Source organism: Heterodontus francisci, chromosome 15 (assembly GCF_036365525.1).
Source record: "Heterodontus francisci isolate sHetFra1 chromosome 15, sHetFra1.hap1, whole genome shotgun sequence".
Classification (NCBI taxonomy): domain Eukaryota; kingdom Metazoa; phylum Chordata; class Chondrichthyes; order Heterodontiformes; family Heterodontidae; genus Heterodontus; species Heterodontus francisci.
This window is the reverse complement of record NC_090385.1, coordinates 99,122,476-99,142,887: the sequence shown is the minus strand read 5'-3', so window position 1 is coordinate 99,142,887 and position 20,412 is coordinate 99,122,476. Positions and strand designations below refer to the sequence as shown.

General features: G+C 47.1%; 1 protein-coding gene across 3 annotated transcripts in view; it reads left to right on the top strand.

Annotated features, from left to right (window-relative positions):
- The window catches only part of LOC137377949 (gamma-aminobutyric acid receptor subunit gamma-4-like), a 396,241-nt gene that overhangs the window by 78,748 nt on the left and 297,081 nt on the right, over positions 1-20,412 (top strand). For all 3 annotated transcript variants that reach the window (XM_068048013.1, XM_068048012.1, XM_068048014.1), the window contains exon 3: positions 18,011-18,078. In XM_068048013.1, coding sequence (XP_067904114.1) covers positions 18,011-18,078 — 68 coding nt within the window. The remainder of the gene's footprint in view (positions 1-18,010; positions 18,079-20,412) is intronic.

Below are 20,412 nucleotides of genomic sequence, written 5' to 3'. Positions count from 1 at the left end.
GCAGTAAAGATTCACAAGGATGTTGCCTGGTTTGGAGGGCTTGAGTTATAAAGAGAGATTGGATAGGCTGGGTCTGTTTTCCCTGGAGCGAAGGAGGCTGAGAGGGGACATGATAGAGGTGTATAAAATTATGAGAGGTATAGATAGGGTAGATAGCCAAAGTCTGTTTCCCATGGTAGGGGTGGCTAAAACTAGAGGGCATAGATTTAAGGTGAAAGGGAGGAGGTTTAAAGGGGATCAAAGGGGTAAATTTTTCACACAAAGAATAGTGGGTATCTGGAATGAGCTGCCTGAGGAGGAGGTGGAGGCAGGAACAGTAGCAACATTTAAGAGGCATCTGGACAGGTATTTGAATGAGCAAGGCATAGAGGGATATGGAATTAATGCAGGCAGGTGGGATTAGTATAGATAGGCATTATGGTTGGCATGGACGCGGTGGGCCGAAGGGCCTGTTTCTATGCTGTACAACTCTATGACTCGAATACCTAATTTTGCTGGGTTAGTTTTATCCTGTCTTTTGTGGATGAGAAAGTCTTCCAGGTTGTTGGGTAGATGCCAGTGTAATAAACCATTGGTGCTGAGTTAGCTGCATTAGCAGTGGTAGAAGAAACAACAATGTTTTATATTAGCACCTGTAAAATAAAGGATGCCTCAAGGTACTGCACTGCAAGTGAAACAGACCCTGAGCCAGGGAGCAGAGATTCGGAGAGGGACTGACTGAACAATTTTTTAGAGTTGGCCTCAGATTCACTGGTATAGGAAGGGAATAACCAGCCAGAACTCCTGTTTCTGGTCAGCATCCTGCCAGTAAGCTGAACAAGCAGGAACACTGGGGGAGGGCAGGATTGGACCAGGGGTTAATGCTAGGGTGCACTGGGTGTTTCACTGCACTTTGCATTTTGGGGTTAGTGTGTGCTGGGTCCTTTGCTGCTTCCAGTATATTAGAATTTGGGGGTCTTTTCCTCTCGCTCCCTTTGCATTTTGCTGTTTCTTTTGCTGGTGTCATCTTTCTTGTCCTCTGTCATCTGATGAGGAGCAGCCACTGTGGTCTGTTTCAGACATGAGCCGCCTCTTCCCATTGGTTTGGATTGTGGTTTGCTCCGTTTTGGGTTCTCTTCTTTATGGTTTTCCTCTTAACCATTTGCCACTCACCCGGTTACCCCTCTGCTTGCTCTTCTTCCACTGATTCTGTCTGCACGGAGGAGGCTCAGGACACAGTGTTGGCATTTGGCAGTTTTCTGCAGCTCCTTCTTCCATTTTCTCCTTGTCCCTCTCTGTGTCATTCTGTCTCATGTTTTTATCCTTGGAGAACTTGGTTGGGGGAGGGTTGTTGCTCTCCTTTGCATTGGCCATGTTCACCATTCCTTCCTCGTGTCCCTCCTTGATTCTTGCCAGCTGTGCGTAACTGAGACAATGTTTTGTGCAAGTCTTGTGGAGGTGACCTGCCCCACCACACAGGTTGCAGTACTTACTCTGCATGTAGTCCTTTGTCTGGTGGCCTTCCTGCTCACAGTTCGTGCAGAGCACTGTGCTACAGTTGGCCACCACATGACCAGATTTGTCGCAAGTGCAACTAACTCTCGCCTGCCCTACTTAGACTAAGTAGCCAGGACTTCCCCCCAATAGCAAAGCTAGAGGGAGGGTGGAGGATGGCTTCATTGGCACCTACCTTCAAATCCTGAATTGGTCCTTGACCTCAGTGCTGTTTCCAGCCACCTTGATGTACCTGGTGAGAAAAGTGAGCACATCCATGACAGGACTATGGAGATTGTAGAGATGAATGGTCACAATGCAGTTCAGTTGCGCCGGCAATGTAAACAGCGGCTTCGCAGTGAGGATCGATGGTGTGTCTGGTTTTCTCTCCCCTTGAACACCTTCAGGAATTTCACACATCCCATAATGTTTTTAAACATCATGCTGAAGTATCCACTTCTGGGGAAATCCTGCAGGCAGAAGATATCCACAGCTTGAAACCCACAACATTGCAAAAAGACTTGCTTAACAAGGAAGGTCTGGTCCATGGCTACACCTCCTTCACTGTTTTTCACCACCATCTTAACAGTGTTACGCACCACTTGGCTTGAAGCTAGGGTTTTTTTATTCATTCATGGGATGTGGGCGTTGCTTGCCAGGCCAGCATTTATTACCCATCCCTAATTTCCCTTGAGAAGGTGGTGGTGAGCCGTCTTCTTGAACAACTGTAGTCCATGTGGGGTAGGTACATCCACAGTGCTGTTAGGAAGGGAGTTCCAGGATCTTGACCCAGCAACAGTGAAGGAACGGTGATATAGTTCCAAGTCAGGATGGTGTGTGACTTGGAGGCGAACTTGCTGGTGGTGGTGTTACCATGCATTTGCTGCCCTTGTCCTTCTAGGTGGTAGAGGTCACGGGTTTGGAAGGCACTGTCTAAGGAGCTTTGGTGCATTGCTGCAGTGCATCTTGTAGATGGTACACACTGCTGCCACTGTGCGTCGGTGGTGGTGGGAGTGAATGTTTGTGAATGGGGTGCCAATCAAGTAGGCTGCTTTGTCCTGGATGGTGTTGAACTTCTGGAGTGTTGTTGGAGCTGCACCAATCCAGACAAGTGGAGAGTATTCCATCACACTGCTGATTTGTGCCTTGTACATGGTGGACAGGCTTTGGGGAGTCAGGAGGTGAGTTCCTCGCAGCAGGATTCATAGAATCTGACCTGCTCTTGTAGTCAGGGTATTTATATGGCTACTCCAGTTCAGTTTCTGGTCAATGGTAACCGCCAGGATGTTGGTCGTGGAGGATTTAGCGATTGTAATGCTGTTGAATGTCAGGGGGAGATGGTTAGATTCTCTCTTGTTTGAGATGGTCATTGCCTGGCACTTGTGTGGCGCAAATGTTACTTGCCACTTATCAGCCCAAGACTGGATATTGTCCAGGTCTTGCTGGATTTCTATATGGACTGCTTCAGTATCTGAGGAGTTGCGAATGGTGCTGATCATTGTGCAATCATCAGTGAACATTACTACTTCTGACCTTATGATTGAAGGAAGGTCATTGATGAAGTAGCTGAAGATGGTTGGGCCTAGGACACTACCCTAAGGAACACCTGCAGTGATGTCCTGGAGCTCAAATGATTGACCTCCGACAACCACGACCATCTTCCTTTGTGCTAGGTATGACTCCAACCAGCAGAGAGTTTTCTCCCTGATTCCCATTGACTCCAGTTTTGCCAGAGCTCCTTGATGTCATACTCGGTCAAATGCTGTCTTGATGCCAAGGGCAGTCACTCTCACTTCTTGAATTCAGCTCTTTTGTCCATGTTTGAACGTAGGCTGTAATGAGGTAAGGAGCTGAGTGGTCCTGGCAGAACCCAAACTGAGCGTCACTGAGCAGGTTATTGCTAAGCAAGTGCTACTTGATAGCACTGTCGATGGCCCCTTCCATCACTTTATTGATGATTGTGAGTAGGCTGATGGGGTGGTAATTGGCCAAGTTGGACTTGTCCTCCTTTTTGTGTACAGGACATACCTGGGCAATTTTCCATATTGCCGAGTAGATGCCAATGTTGTAGATGTACTGGAACAGCCTGGCTTGGGATGCAGCAAGTTCTGGAGCACAGGTCTTCAGTACTGTTGCCAGAATATTGTCAGGGCCCATAGCCTTTGCAGTATTCAATGCCTTCAGTCATTCCTTGATATCAAGCGGAGTGAATCAAATTGGCTGAAGTCTGGCATCTGTAATGCTGGGGACTTCAGGAGGAGGCCGAGATGGATCATCAACTCGGCACTTCTGGCTGAAGATTGTTGCAAATGCTTCAGTCTTATCTTTTGCACTGATGTGCTGGGCTCCCCCATCATTGAGGATGGGGATATTTGTGGAGGCAGCTCCTCCAGTTAGTTATTTAATTGTCCACCACCATTCACAGCTGATTGTAGCTTCACCAGGTTGACACCTCATTTTGAGGTATGCCTGGTGCTGCTCCTGGCATGCCCTCCTGCACTCTTCATTGAAGCAGGGTTGGTCTCCCGGCTTGATAGTCATGGTAGAGTAGGAGATATGCTGGGCCATGAGGTTCCAGATTGCGGTTGAATACAATTCTGCCGCTGCTGATGGCCCACAGCGCCTCATGAATGCCCAGCTTTGCATTACTAGACCTATTCGAAATCTATCCCATTTAGCATGGTGGTAGTGCCACACAATACTATGGAGGGTATCCTCAATGTGACGTTGGGACTTCGTCTCCACAAGGACTGTGCAGTGGACACTCCTACCAATACTGTCATGGACCAATGCAACTGCAGCAGGCAGATTGGTGAGGACGAGGTCAAGTATGCTTTTCCCTCTTGTTGCTTCCCTTATCACCTGCTGCATACCCAGTCTCACAGCTATGTCCTTTAGGACTCAGCCAACAGTGGTGCTACCGAGCCACTTTAGTTGATGATGATTATTGAAGTCCCCCACCCAGAGTACATTTTGTGCCCTTGCCACCCTCAGTGCTTCCTCCAAATGGTGTTCAACATGGAGGAGTACTGATTCATCAGCTGAGGGAGGGCAGTAGGTGGTAATCAGCAGGAGAATTCCTTGCCCATGTTTGAGCTGATGCCATGAGACGTCATGGGGTCTGGCATCGATGTTGAGGACTCCCTCCTGACTGTATACCACTGTGCTGCCGCCTCTGCTGGGTCTGTCCTGCCGGTGAGACAGGACGTACCTGGGGATGGTGATGTCTGGGACATTGTAAGATATGATTCCATGAGTATAACATGTTCGACTGTTGCTTGACTAGTCTGTGGGACAGCTCTCCCAACTTTGGCACAAGCCCCTAGATATTAGTAAGGAGGACTTTGCAGGGTCGACATGGCTGGGATTGCCATTGTTGTTTCCGGTGCACAGGTCAATGCCGGGTGGTCCATCCGGTTTCATTCTTTATTGACTTCACCCCCTGCACCCCCCCCCAACCCCCTCCCTCTACCCCTCCCCCTTGCATCCCCTCCTCCCACCGGCACCATCCTACACCTGTGTAGGGGCCCCAACAACCCCACTGCCTTGTGGGCGTCTCGGGAGAGACCAAGGCTAAGGGAGTAAACCCTAACAGAAAATCCGGAGCGGAACCCCGTAGGCGGTCATGTGTCACCTTTGGCATGTTTCCGGCAGTTCCTGCAGCCATACTGGTGCCAAACGTCGTGTCCTGCACTCCTTTGGACCCCACCAGAAAGGCCGAGAGGGGGGTTTTGACGACTGGGCAACTCTCAACCTCCATAAATTTGCCCAGGCATGCGCCATGGAGAGGTCACTCCATAGTTGCCTCACAGCGACTAAAACAACACGGAAGGCAGCAGTTACGGGTTATAAGTCCAGATAAATTGGCGTAGAAACTGGGCGCCACGGGTTGCCTTTGTCGGTGGGAGAGGTCATTGCACCTCACTGGACAGCTACCGCCCGCCTCAAACCGGGCAGCCCCCGGTCAATAAGGTTCTGTCCCGCCACAGTCTGCCTGCTTCAATGGGTGCTTGGAGCTCAGGGTCATTGCCCGAAAGGTGGACTGATACACCGCACCAAACAACATGAAAAAAGGAAAGAAGGTACCAGCCCTTCGCTTTGCAAGCTGGAACGTCAGAACTATGTGTCCTGGCCTGTCGGAAGACCTTACACAAATCAACGATTCTCGGAAGACCGCCATCATTAACAACGAGCTCAGTAGATTCAATGTGGACATTGCAGCACTTCAGGAGACTCGCCTCCCGGCGAGTGGCTCTCCAGCAGAGCAAGACTACACCTTCTTCTGGCAGGGCAGGGATCCTGAAGAACCAAGACAGCATGGAGTGGGCTTCGCCATCAGAAACTCCTTGCTCAGCATGATAGAGCCTCCCTCAAATGGCTCGGAACGCATACTGTCCATCCGACTGCTCACCACCTCTGGTCCAGTACACCTACTCAGCATCTATGCTCCAACACTCTGCTCCGCACCTGAAGCTAAAGACCAGTTCTATGAACAACTCCATAACATCATTAGCAGCATCCCCAACACCGAACACCTATTCCTGCTGGGGGACTTTAATGCCAGGGTTGGGGCCGACCATGACTCATGGCCCTCCTGCCTTGGGCGCTATGGCGTTGGAAGGATGAATGAGAACGGGCAGAGACTGCTTGAGTTGTGTACCTATCATAACCTCTGCATCACCAACTCGTTCTTTCACACTAAACCCTGTCACCAGGTTTCATGGAGGCACCCAAGATCACGTCGTTGGCACCAGCTAGACTTCATTATCACAAGGCGAGCCGCCTTAAACAGTGTTCAAATCACACGCAGCTTCCACAGTGCGGACTGCGACACCGACCACTCCCTGGTGTGCAGCAAGGTTAGACTCAGACCAAAGAAGTTGCATCATTCCAAGCAGAAGGGCCACCCGCGCATCAACACGAGCAGAATTTCTCACCCACAGCTGTTACAAAAATTTCTAAATTCACTTGTAACAGCCCTTCAAAACACTCCCACAGGGGATGCTGAGACCAAGTGGGCCCACATCAGAGACGCCATCTATGAGTCAGCTTTGACCACCTACGGCAAAAGTGCGAAGAGAAATGCAGACTGGTTTCAATCTCATAATGAAGAGCTGGAACCTGTCATAGCCGCTAAGCGCATTGCACTGTTGAACTACAAGAAAGCCCCCAGCGATTTAACATCCGCAGCACTTAAAGCAGCCAGAAGTACTGCACAAAGAACAGCTAGGCGTTGCGCAAACGACTACTGGCAACACCTATGCAGTCATATTCAGCTGGCCTCAGACACCGGAAACATCAGAGGAATGTATGATGGCATGAAGAGAGCTCTTGGGCCAACCATCAAGAAGATCACCCCCCTCAAATCTAAATCGGGGGACATAATCACTGACCAACGCAAACAGATGGACCGCTGGGTTGAGCACTACCTAGAACTGTACTCCAGGGAGAATGCTGTCACTGAGACTGCCCTCAATGCAGCCCAGCCTCTACCAGTCATGGATGAGCTGGACATACAGCCAACCAAATCGGAACTCAGTGATGCCATTGATTCCCTAGCCAGCGGAAAAGCCCCTGGGAAGGACAGCATTACCCCTGAAATAATCAAGAGTGCCAAGCCTGCTATACTCTCAGCACTACATGAACTGCTATGCCTGTGCTGGGACGAGGGAGCAGTACCCCAGGACATGCGCGATGCCAACATCATCACCCTCTATAAAAACAAAGGTGACCGCGGTGACTGCAACAACTACCGTGGAATCTCCCTGCTCAGCATAGTGGGGAAAGTCTTTGCTCGAGTCGCTCTGAACAGGCTCCAGAAGCTGGCCGAGCGCGTCTACCCTGAGGCACAGTGTGGCTTTCGTGCAGAGAGATCGACTATTGACATGCTGTTCTCCCTTCGTCAGATACAGGAGAAATGCCGTGAACAACAGATGCCCCTCTACATTGCTTTCATTGATCTCACCAAAGCCTTTGACCTCGTCAGCAGACGTGGTCTCTTCAGACTACTAGAAAAGATCGGATGTCCACCAAAGCTACTAAGTATCATCACCTCATTCCATGACAATATGAAAGGCACAATTCAACATGGTGGCTCCTCATCAGAGCCCTTTCCTATCCTGAGTGGTGTGAAACAGGGCTGTGTTCTCGCACCCACACTTTTTGGGATTTTCTTCTCCCTGCTGCTTTCACATGCGTTCAAATCCTCTGAAGAAGGAATTTTCCTCCACACAAGATCAGGGGGCAGGTTGTTCAACCTTGCCCGTCTAAGAGCGAAGTCCAAAGTACGGAAAGTCCTCATCAGAGAACTCCTCTTTGCTGACGATGCTGCTTTAACATCTCACACTGAAGAATGCCTGCAGAGTCTCATCGACAGGTTTGCGTCTGCCTGCAATGAATTTGGCCTAACCATCAGCCTCAAGAAAACGAACATCATGGGGCAGGATGTCAGAAATGCTCCATCCATCAATATTGGCGACCACGCTCTGGAAGTGGTTCAAGAGTTCACCTACCTAGGCTCAACTATCACCAGTAACCTGTCTCTAGATGCAGAAATCAACAAGCGCATGGGTAAGGCTTCCACTGCTATGTCCAGACTGGCCAAGAGAGTGTGGGAAAATGGCGCACTGACACGGAACACAAAAGTCCGAGTGTATCAGGCCTGTGTCCTCAGTACCTTGCTCTACGGCAGCGAGGCCTGGACAACGTATGCCAGCCAAGAGCGACGTCTCAATTCATTCCATCTTCGCTGCCTTCGGAGAATACTTGGCATCAGGTGGCAGGACTATATCTCCAACACAGAAGTCCTTGAAGCGGCCAACACCCCCAGCTTATACACACTACTGAGTCAGCGGCACTTGAGATGGCTTGGCCATGTGAGCCGCATGGAAGATGGCAGGATCCCCTAAGACACATTGTACAGCGAGCTCGCCACTGGTATCAGACCCACCGGCCGTCCATGTCTCCGTTATAAAGACGTCTGCAAACGCGACATGAAATCGTGTGACATTGATCACAAGTCGTGGGAGTCAGTTGCCAGCATTCGCCAGAGCTGGCGGGCAGCCATAAAGACAGGGCTAAATTGTGGCGAGTCGAAGAGACTTAGTAGTTGGCAGGAAAAAAGACAGAGGCGCAAGGGGAGAGCCAACTGTGCAACAGCCCCAACAAACAAATTTCTCTGCAGCACCTGTGGAAGAGCCTGTCACTCCAGAATTGGCCTTTATAGCCACTCCAGGCGCTGCTTCACAAACCACTGACCACCTCCAGGCGCGTATCCATTGTCTCTCGAGATAAGGAGGCCCAAAAGAGCGGGTAGATACAACTGAGTAGCTTGCTAGGCCATTTAAGAGTCAACCACATTACTGTGGGTCTGGAGTCACATGTAAGTCAGACCAGGTAAGGGCAGCAGATTTCCTTCCCTAAAGGACATTAGTACGGCAGATGGGTTTTTGCAACAATTGACGATGGTTTGATGGCCATCATTAGACTAGCTTTTAATTCCATATTTACTAATTGAATTCAAATTTCACCTTCTGCTGTGGTGGGACTCGAAGCCATGTCCCCAGAGAAATACCCTGGGTTGCTGGGCTACTAGTCCAGTGACAATATCACTACGCCATCACCTCCCCTCGTGTTGGTTGTATCCATAGCTTAAAGTCTTCTCAGGACAGGCAACAAAGCATGAGCCAGCACGAAAACAACAACCATGGGAGAACTCCAACATCAACAGGGTGAAAAGCCAAAGCCAGTGCAGAACATTCTCTCAAAAATAAAATAAAACCTAAAGAATCACAACTCAGACTGCTCCTGGGAGACCCACGTTAGAATCACTCTCAGGTAAATATCTCATAACGGATTATAAAGTTTAGAGAACTGTGAAAACCCTCTTTGAGTCCCCAGCAAACTTGTGGGAAGCAATCAAGAGATTCTTCATCCCCAGAAGGCAAAAGAGAGAAATATAGCAGTTTGATACAACTTATACAACTCCCTTCCTAACAGCACTGTGGGTGTACCTACCACACATGGACTGCAGTGGTTCAAGAAGACAGCTCACCACCACCTTCTCCGGGGAAATTAGGGATGGGCAATAAATGCTGGCCTGGCCAGCAACACCCACAACCCAGGAACAAATATTAAAAAAAAGTTGCCTCACTACACTTGCAATTGCAGGATATATTTACAATATATCAAACATTCTCTGGTGCAGACAGCCGGGGGTTTACACAGTTTTCAGCCCCTCACTATATTGTGGCGGGAGAGCCTTATGCAATGGCCTTTCCCACATTGAGCCTTTGTGGCGGCTGCCCCAAACTTTACTGCATCCCTCAGCACATAGTCCTGAACCTTGAAATGTGCCAGTCTGCAACACTCAGACATGGACAGCTCTTTGCACTGGAAGATCAGCAACCTATGGGCAGATGAAAGAGCATCTTACACCAAGGTGATGGTCCTCCAGCAGCAGTTGATGTTTATCTCGGTGTGTATCCCTGGGAACAACCCATAGAGCACAGAGTGCAGCGTTATGGAGCTATTAGGATGAACCTCAATAAAACCACTGCACCTCTTTCCAAAAGCACATTCCAGGGAGTTCCAGGATTTTGACCCAGCGACAGTGAAGGAACGGTGATATAGTTCCAAGTCAGGATGGTGTGTGGCTTGGAGGGGAACTTACAGGTGGTGGTGTTCCCTTGCATCTGCTGCCCTTGTCCTTCAAGGTGGTAGAGGTCATGGGTTTGGAAGGTGCTGTCTAAGATGCCTTGTGCATTGCTGCAGTGCATCTTGTAGATGGTACACACTGCTGCCACTGTGCACGGTGGTGGTGGAGTGAATGTTTGTAGACGGGGTGCCAATCAAGCGGGCTGCTTTGTCCTGGATGGTGTCGAGTTTCTTGAGTGTTGTTGTAGCTGCACCCATCCAGGCAAGTGGAGAGTATTCCATCACACTCCTGACTTGTGCCTTGTAGATGTTGGACAGGCTTTGGGGAATCAGGACATGAGTTACCACAGGATTCCTAGTCTCTGACCTGCTCTTGTAGCCACGGTATTTATATGGCTACTCCAGTTCAGTTTCTGGTCAATGGAAACCCCCAGGATGTTGATAGTGGGGGATTCAGCGATCGTAATGCCTTTGAATGTCAAGGGGAGATGGTTAAATTCTCTCTTGTTTGAGATGGTCATTGCCTGGCACTTGTGTGGCACAAATGTTACTTGCCATTTATCAGCCCAAGCCTGGATGTTGTCCAGGTCTTGCTGCATTACTACATGGACTGTTTCAGTATCTGAGGAGTCACGAATGGTGCTGAACATTGTGCAATCATCGCCCCATGTACTGTATTGTAATACATCCAGGGGAGGAGGGGGTAACAGTCACCCCTCTTGCCCTTCCTCTTATTTGACCACAACAGGGTTTATTCCTTTTTAAACAGAGGTTGTACATACCATCTCAGTGAGCGTTTTACCTTTTACCTTGAAAGTGATCATGAAAGAACCAATCAGACAGATTTTCTTGAGTTTAAAAAACAAAGAGGTTAGTTTACTATAATTAACAATCTAAACCAGATCTAAAATAATAAATATGCTACACATATTCACATGAGGATCACAAACACACACAAATTGAGAATGAAAGGGCACAAATTTAAAGTATTTGGTAAGAGAAGCAAAAGTGACAAGTGGAAAAACATTTTCACGCGCTGAGTGGTTAAGGTCTGGAATGCACTGCCTGAGAGTGTGGTGGAGGCAGATTCAATTGAAACATTCAAAAGGGAATTAGACAGTTATATGAAAAGGAAGAATGTGCAGGGTTATGGGGAGAAGGCAAGGGAATGGAACTGAGGGAATTGCTCTTTCAGAGAGCCAGTGCTGACACGATGGGCCAAATGGCCTCCTTCTGCACTGTAACGATTCTGTGATTCTGTGAAATAGATTACAAAGTAGAAATTAGGTTTTATGGTTGGATTAAAGACCAGAATAAATAAAAGTTAAAAACACAGTTTGAGGTTTGTCTTCCAGATGGAATTGTATTCTTGGACTGGTCAGAGTGCACTTTGTGGATGGTCTGCTTGGCTCAGGATTTTCTTGGAGGCAATTTTGTACATGGTTCTCTTCCCTTAGTCTCTGTAGCAATCTGTCGGCTTGGAGGGTCCATAGTCACAGAGGTTTTTCAAATTAGATGTTTTCTGGAGAAAGAGAGAGAGAGAAAGAGAGGCACACAGCCTTCTCTGCTGCTGCAGTCTCAGTTACTGTTTGTCTCATTTGTGTGTAACAAAACTCCCAGTTTTACACAGTGTGGGGAGATGGTCACATGGTTCTCTCAATCCCCTTTATTTTTAATGAGTTCCAAACTCTAAAACCCAAAACCTCTCTTAGGTAGTATTGTCAGTGTTCATCCCCTGGAGGGACGTCTCCACTCATGAATGCCTCGAGATGGCTTTGAATGGCCGTCTAATGATGGTTATCTGGATAATCTACTCAGTTAGCCAAAGCATTGTCCTGGCTGGGCTTCTTGTTAGACTTGTGTCTCCAATTCGATCTCCTGCTATTTCAGATACAAATTACCGTGGTCATCCTGGTTGTCAGTTTTTTTTAAAGTTAACTGTAGAATTTTTTTTCCATTAAAAGCATGGTGTAAGTTTCCAACCAATGAATTAATATTTCTCATTTGGCATATCATGTTTTCTTGACACCTGTGCTCCACATGGAATGAAATCTGACGATAGGAATATTTAATTAGTAGTGGAAAAGAAATAAAAGAAGAAAACACATTCATTCTCAACACTCACTTCTCAATTTCGCTCATTAATCTTAGAATTGCTGCAGCTGGCTTTGTCTGCAACAGCGATGGTTTTTATTTTTGAGTTTTGACTGGGATGGTTATGTGCTGTCAAATGGGGTTAAAGTTTCTCTCATACCAATTTGTAATACCCTGGGAATGTGCATTTCAATAAACATGTGGTTGTTGGTGAAGTTTGTGGTCTGAACATTTCCATTATTGCGTAAGGTAAGTTCTCCTGTATGTTTTAGCTTTAACCCCTCAACTGCTGTTTATACAACATGTGCCTTTAACCAATCAGGTTCCAGAAACTTGCAAATTTTTCTCCCTATAGTGGTAGTGGGTAATAAATTGTTTTTTTAGCCACTGTGAGGTGGCTGAGATTTCTCTGGACCCTTGTTCGTGTTGTGTTCAGAATCTAAATTGTTGGGTTTGATTAGCTTTGGGTTTGGGCCCTGGTCATTTGTAATCACTGTTCTTCAGTGATTAGATCCACACTGGCCTCACTTTTAGTTTTCTGGTGAGTCACATATGTGATGTTTACTTCAGGCCATTTTTCCATCCCTTTTGCCTTTACTGTGGGGGGGTCTCTTTGCTAATCAGCCCCATGTCCTCTGGGACATTTCTGCTCGCAGGTGTCTGCCCAGCTTTCAGTGCACTCTCCTGCAGCACTTCAACTCCCTTTTTGGGAACTTTGCTTGTCCCTGCAGGTTTCTGTAAATGCTGTTAGCAGCCTTGGTAAGGTGCCTCTTTGGCCTACATTTATGTAGGAGAGTGAGGGGTCTAATTTTTACAACATTTCAGGGTTGGCGAATTGGGCATTTGGGGGTTCCAGTTGGGAATCCTCCCAGCACTCCTCTAACCTGTCCTCACTGTCGTTTTTGTTCCCTTCCTGCCTGACTGTTTGGCAGATCTGTGCTTGTTTGTCCCCTTTTGTTTTCGGCAGGGATCCCACACAATCCACCAGCACTCTGCTGCAGAGTTCCCCAAAGGCTGGTATGGGAACTAAGGGTGCAGGTTTTATTGCAAGTTGGAGCTTCCCCACAAGCTGGCTCGTGTGGCAAGTTTTACAGAACTCCACCACATCTTTGTGGAGTTTTGGACAGTCAAAATGCTGTCTTATGCGGGCTTGGGTTTTTCGGACACCGAGATTATCCAGTCATTGGAAATCCGTGTGCTATTCTTAGTGTTTCTTTATGGTACCTCGGCAGCACCACTATCTGATGAACCACTGTCCACTCTTCATCTGCAGGTCTATGAGGAGGTCTCCACTTCCTCATCAGCACCTCATTTTTTAAATAGTAGCACTCAGGGACTCCCTCTGCTTCAGGTTTGGTTTGGGCAGTCTGTGCTAACTTCTTTAATACTGGATCAGCTTGCTGTACCTCAACTAGGGAAGACCTGTTTAACCCATCCTCTGGGTCCTCTAACTTCCCAAAGAAGGATTCAGATAACCAGACATCTGTCTGCAGCGCCAATTCAGCCTCCTCTGATGGAGCTTGTTTGGCCATGGACTGGGTCGCCACTCAGTCAGGGAAAATGCTAGGGGCCTTCTCCTGCAACTGTGCTGTCTCCCTGACCTCTTTCGGTCTCTCTAAAGCTACTGGGGAAGCTGCCACCTTTGCCCCTGCCAGATCATTACCCAGGAGCAGGTCAACCCCATCCACAGGTAAACTAAGGACAATCCCCATCGTTACCAGTCCTGAAATTAGGTCGCACTGCAAGTGTACCTAGTATAAAAGTATGGGCAGAGAAACATAGAAAATAGGAGTAGGAGTAGGCCATTCGGCCCTTCGAGCCTGCTTCGCTATTCATTATGATCATGGCTGATCATCCAACTCAGTAACCTGTTCCGCTTTCGCCCCATACCCTTTGATCCCTTTAGACCCAAGAGCTATATCTAACTCCTTCGTGAAAACATATAATGTTTTGGCCTCAACTGCTTTCTGTGGTAGTGAATTCCACAGGCTCATCACTCTCTGGGTGAAGAAATTTCTCCTCATCTCAGTCCTGAAAGGTTTACCCCATATCCTTCGACTATGACCCCGGGTTCTGGACTCCCCCACCATCGGGAACATCCTTCCTGCATCTACCCTGTCAAGTCCTGTTAGAATTTTGTAGGTTTCTATGAGATCCCCCCTCACTCTTCTGAACTCCAGCGAATATAATCCTAACCTACTCAATCTCTCCTCATACGTCAGCCCCGCCATCCCAGGAATCAGTCTGGTAAACCTTCGCTGCACTCCCTCTATAGTAAGAACATCCTTCCTCAGATAAGGAGACCAAAACTGCACACAATATTCCGGGTGTGGTCTCACCAAGGCCCTGTATAATTGCAGGAAAACATCCCTGCTTCTGTACTCAAATCCTCTCGCTATGAAGGCCAACATACCATACGCCTTTTTTACCACCTGCTGCACATGCATGCTTACCTTCAGCGACTGGTGTACGAGAACACCCAGGTCTCGCTGCATATTCCCCTCTCTCAGTTTATAGCCGTTCAGATAATAATCTGCCTTCCTGTTTTTGCTACCAAAGTGGATAACCTCACATTTATCCACATTATACTGCATCTGCCAAGCATTTGCCCACTCACTCAACTTGTCCAAATCACCCTGAAACCTCTCTGCATCCTCTTCACAACTCACCCTCTCACCCAGTTTTGTGTACTCTGCAAATTTGGAGATATTACATTTAGTTCCCTCATCTAAATCATTAATATATATTGTGAATAGCTAGGGTCCTAGCACCAATCCCTGCAGTACCCCACTAGTCACTGCCTGCCATTTGGATAAAGAACCGTTTATCCCTACTCTTTGTTTCCTGTCTGCCAACCAATTTTCTATCCATCGCAATACACTACCCCAATCCCACGCGCTTTAATTTTACACGCTAATCTCTTATGTGGGACTTTGTCGAAAGCCTTCTGAAAGTCCAAATAAACCACATCCACTGGCTCCCCCTCATCAACTCTACTAGTTACATGCTCGAAGAATTCTAGCAGATTTGTCAAGCATGATTTCCCTTTCGTAAATCCATGCTGACTCTGTCCGATTCTACCACTGTTCTCCAAGTGCTCTGCTATAAAATCTTTGACAATGGACTCTAGAATTTTCCCCACTACCAACGTCAGGCTGACTGGTCTATACTGCCCTCTAATACCATTCACTGCACCCTCTGCAGAAGGGATTGTGTGGCCCCTGTATCCCTGAGTATCACTCTGGGCTTGCTTACCCCGTTCCAGGAGTATGGGGTCACTTTTCCTTGGGACAAAAAAATCCTGGGGTAACTTTCAGGGATTTTGTTAAGTTTTCCCATGCTCACAGCGGTCTGTTGACTGGGTCCTACTGCTGCAGTTAAAGCCACAGCCTGATCTGCTGTGCTTTCCATCAGGGACCTTTCTCCTGCACTGGTCTGGTGTGCCCTGTCCTATAGGTTTTCCATGTAATTTCCAGCAGTCAGCTCAAAGATAATCTGCCTTGTTATAATGGAAGCACACAGGTCTTCGGGTCTCACTCCTGCTCTCAGCACCATCGTTTGATGCTTGTAATTCTTGAAGTAAAAACAAAAAGTGCTGGAAAATACTCAGCAGGTCAGACAGCATCTGTGGAGAGAGAAACAAAGTTAACTTTTCAGGTCAGTGACCTTTCATCAGAATTGGCAAAGGTTAGAAATGTAATAGAGTTTAAGCAAATAAAGTGGGGGTGGGGCAAAACAGAACAAAAGGGAAGGTGTTAATAGGACAGAGGGTCACAGAGAATAACTGACAAGGAGGTTATGGAGCAAAGGCAAAGAGTGTGTTAATAGTGTGGTGAAAGACGAAGGGTTAGTGCAGAGAGGGTGTTGAATGACAGAATGACAAAGCCCTAGCCACAAGCGCAAACGTGAAAAACACATTGGCAGGCACCTGGTAAAAAAATTGAATGATGAGGCAAACTATAAAAAATGAAATAAAAATAAAAAATAAAAGTAAAACCAAAAATAAAAAAAAGGGAGGATCACTCATGCTCTGAAATTATTGAACTCAGTGTTCAGGCTGTAGCGTGCCGAATCAGTAAATGAGGTGCTGTTCCTTGAACTTGCGCTAATGTTCACTGGAACACTACAGCAAGCCCAGGACAGAAATGTGGGCATGAGAGTAGGGTGGGGGGGGGGGGTGGGGGGGGGTGGTGTGTTGAAATGGCAAGCGACAGGAAGCTTGGGGTCATGTTTTCGGACTGCACGGAGGATTCTTGAAGTCTTTGACTGGTCAAAGTGCACTTTGTGGCTGGCCCGCTTGACTCAGGGTTTTCTTGGAGGCAGTTTTTTAGGTGGCTCTCTTCCCCTGGTCTCTGTAGTAATCTGTCAGCTTGGAGGGTCCACAGTCACAGACGGTTTTCAAGCTTGATATTTTCTGGAGAGAGAGAGAGAGAGAGAGAAAGGGAGGCACACAGCCTTCTCTGCTGCAGTCTCAGTTACTGTTTGTCTCATTCATGGGGTTGTGAATTGGACAGTGTGTTGGGAGTGAATCGGACATCATGGGGGGGCTGATTTGGACATGGTAGGGATAATTTGGACATCTTGAGGGGTGAATCGGACAGCGTGGGGGTGGGGGGTGGGGTGGGGTCAGTGAATCAGCCGATCACGAGTCTGATCATGAGCAGCTAAGTCTAGGGGCCCAAGGAAACCCTCCTGCTCCTTGTGGTCTAAAATTAGTGCAGTAGAGGCATTTAACTGATGGATCCAGGCCTTCCCACATCCTTTTACCCTCTGGGATTCCCACACTGCATAGTTAAAAATAAAACATTCAAACACCTTAAAGATTTCAGAGGCCAACCCTCCTCCTGAGAGATGATTGTTCTCCTGCTGGCACCTCCACTGACCCTCATCCTCCTCACCACCCCAGATCTACATCTGTTAAAACTGGAAGAGGGCAGTTTGGGGTCGGGTTTGAGAATTTAAGAATTTTTACTTCCCACCTGCCTCCAACCCGCCCGTCCTTGGGGATTAAAATTACCCCCTTAATTTCATGTTAGGATTGGGATTTAGAGTTTAGAACAAACAAAAGAGAAAAGTTCAGAGGACCATAGAAATATAAATAAAACAAAAAGGAGGCAAGTTAGGTTGAAGAGCAGGAGAGGAAAGAATGAGAGGCTGGAAGCCGGAGGTGAGAATGGAATCAATCATCCGTCATACAACAAACCTTTTCACTCTATCCCAAAAATAAGTAAAGAAAAGAATTTACATTTAAATAGAACCTTTCACATCCTCAGCACATACAAAGCCTCTTACAGCCAATCAATTGTTCTTGAAGTAGGCTTTTCAAGCAAACATAGCAGCCACTTTGTGCATAACAAGGTCCCACAAAATGGTATGTGTGATAATTACCAGTTAATCAGTTTGAGTGATGTTTGTTGAAGGATAGATTTTGACAAGGACAGCAAGGAGAACTCCTCTACTCTTCTTCCAATAGTGCCGTGGGATCTTTCACAACATCTGAGAGGGCAGATAGGGCCTCGGGTTAATGTCCCATCTGACAGATGGCACCTCCAACAGTGCAGCACTCCCTCAGTACTGCAGTACCTGGATTATGTGCTCAGGTCCTGGTGTGGGATCTGACCCCATGAGCTTCAGAATCAGAATGAGTTACTGAAATACATCACAAATTCTAATACCAAATAGTTCCTGTGTAATTTTCTAGAATAGTATATTGCAGACAGCAATTGTATGTTCAAATATAATTGTCATATTTGCTAATTGTGGTGCTCACTGTGCTTTTATTTTTCAGTAAAACCGATTGTTATTGATGTGGACATTTATGTGAACAGCATTGGCCCAGTATCCGTTATCCAAATGGTAAGTGACTCAGGATGTGAAGGTTGTGTACTTAGGGATGGTCCTGTACTCATTGTGGATCAGACTGTGCCCAGTCTCTGCCCTGTACTCAGTGCGGATCAGACATGCCCAGTGTCTGCACTGCACACAGTGTGGATCAGACAGTGCCCAGTCTCTGCCCTGTACTCAGTGTGGATCAGTGTCTGCACTGCATTCAGCGTGGATCAGGCAATGTCCAGTACCTGCCCTGTACTTGGTCTGAATTAAACAGTTTCCAGTTTCTGTCATCGTCTCAGTATTCAAGGAGCAAATTTATAATGTAACTTTGACCCAGATTTTGCTACAGTAAGACATCTCCAGTGTGCATTGTTCGACTTTTGGCTGCACCTTTCAACTTGATTTTTTTCTTGCCGTGTACTTTGATGGAAGTACAAGCTGATAAGAGCGTGACAAGGGCAACAGTCCCTCTGGGGACCTTGGTGAACAATAGGACCAACAGTTATCACCTTCATCAATGAGAATTAAAGATTGAGAAAGAAACATCAGAACAATGGAGAAGAAGGTTGAATTAGAGTCAAAGAGAAATAAAGGGAACGAATGATTTGATTATCAAAGAGAGAAAAAATCGACAGAAAGTTTTTTTTTAACTTTAAAAAATCTCTCAAAAGAATTCACCAGCTGCAGGAATGAGATTTGATAGTTTAAATTGTTCCCTTTCTGTGCTAAAGTGGTTGAGTGACATTGCATTAACAATTATCACACTGTGAAGTACCAGCCCGAATTTTCTGTGGTGAGTTTAAATTCAAATTTAATGCACAAATTCAGCAAGTTTTAAAAAATAACAGGCAGGTTGAGGGTGAGCTGCCATTTCTGCAAGGCTAACGGCAGAGCAATAGAAACTCATGGAATATCTCTTACTCACCACTATTTGCTGGGCGATTTACATATTAATTATGGCAAGCACCATTAAACTCTCATTAAAGGCACAATTCTGGGCCATAAACCCAACTGATACATGAGGAGAGGAATCTTTGGCTGAAACATGAACACATTATATCATTAGCAACGACTGAGAAAATTATAGTTCACAAAGACAGCAGTGTCCTATTTGCAGTCCAGCCTGTTATATGAGGCAGTCACACATACATCACATTTGTATCTGCAGCTATAGAACTCTCAGTCAGAAGGTCATTCAATAAACCACTGCCAACACCTATTTACAACATTTAACATTTGAAACCAGTCTTGCAGCCCTTTGCACAAATTGCAACTGGACTAGAGTTGGCCAATTTTTTTTCTTTGGCCTCCTTGTCTCGGGAGACAATGGGTAAGCGCCTGGAGGTGGTCAGTGGTTTGTGGAGTCAGTGGCTATAAAGGCCAATACTAGAGTGACAGACTCTTCCACAGGTGCTGCAGATGAAATTGGTTGTCGGGGCTGTTTTGCAGTTGGCTCTCCCCTTGCGTTTCTGTCTTTCTTCCTGCCAACTGCTAAGTCTCTTCGACTCGCCACACTTTAGCCCCGCCTTTATGGCTGCCCACCAGCTCTGGCGATCGCTGGCAACTGACTCCCACGACTTGTGATGAATGTCACAGGACTTCATGTTGCGTTTGCAGACGTCTTTAAAGCGGAGACATTGATGACCGGTGGGTCTGATACCAGTGGCGAGCTTGCTGTACAATGTGTCCTTGGAGATCCTGCCATCTTCCATGTGGCTCACATAGAATATCAATATCGGCGACCACGCTCTGGAAGTGGTTCAAGAGTTCACCTACCTAGGCTCAACTATCACCAGTAGCCTGTCTCTCGATGCAGAAATCAACAAGCACATGGGAAAGGCTTCCTCTGCTATGTCCAGACTGGCCAAGAGAGTGTGGGAAAATGGCGCACTGACACGGAACACAAATGTCCAAGTGTATCAAGCCTGTGTTCTCAGTACCTTGCTCTACGGCAGCGAGGCCTGGACAACGGGGCAGCACAGTGGCGCAGTGGTGAGCACAGCAGCCTCACAGCTCCAGTGACCCGGGTTCAGTTCTGGGTACTGCCTGTGCGGAGTTTGCAAGTTCTCCCTGTGACCGTGTCGGTTTTTGCCGGGTGCTTTGGTTTCCTCCAACAGCCAAAGACTTGCAGGTTGATAGGTAAATTGGCCATTGTAAATTGCCCCTAGTATAGGTAGGTGGTAGGGGAATTGTGGGGATGTGGTAGGAATATGGGATTAATGTAGGATTAGTATAAATGGGTGGTTGGTGGTCGGCACAGACTCGGTGGGCTGAAGGGCCTGTTTCAGTGCTATATCTCTAAATAAATAAATAAATAACGTATGTCAGCTAAGAGCGATGTCTCAATTCATTCCATCT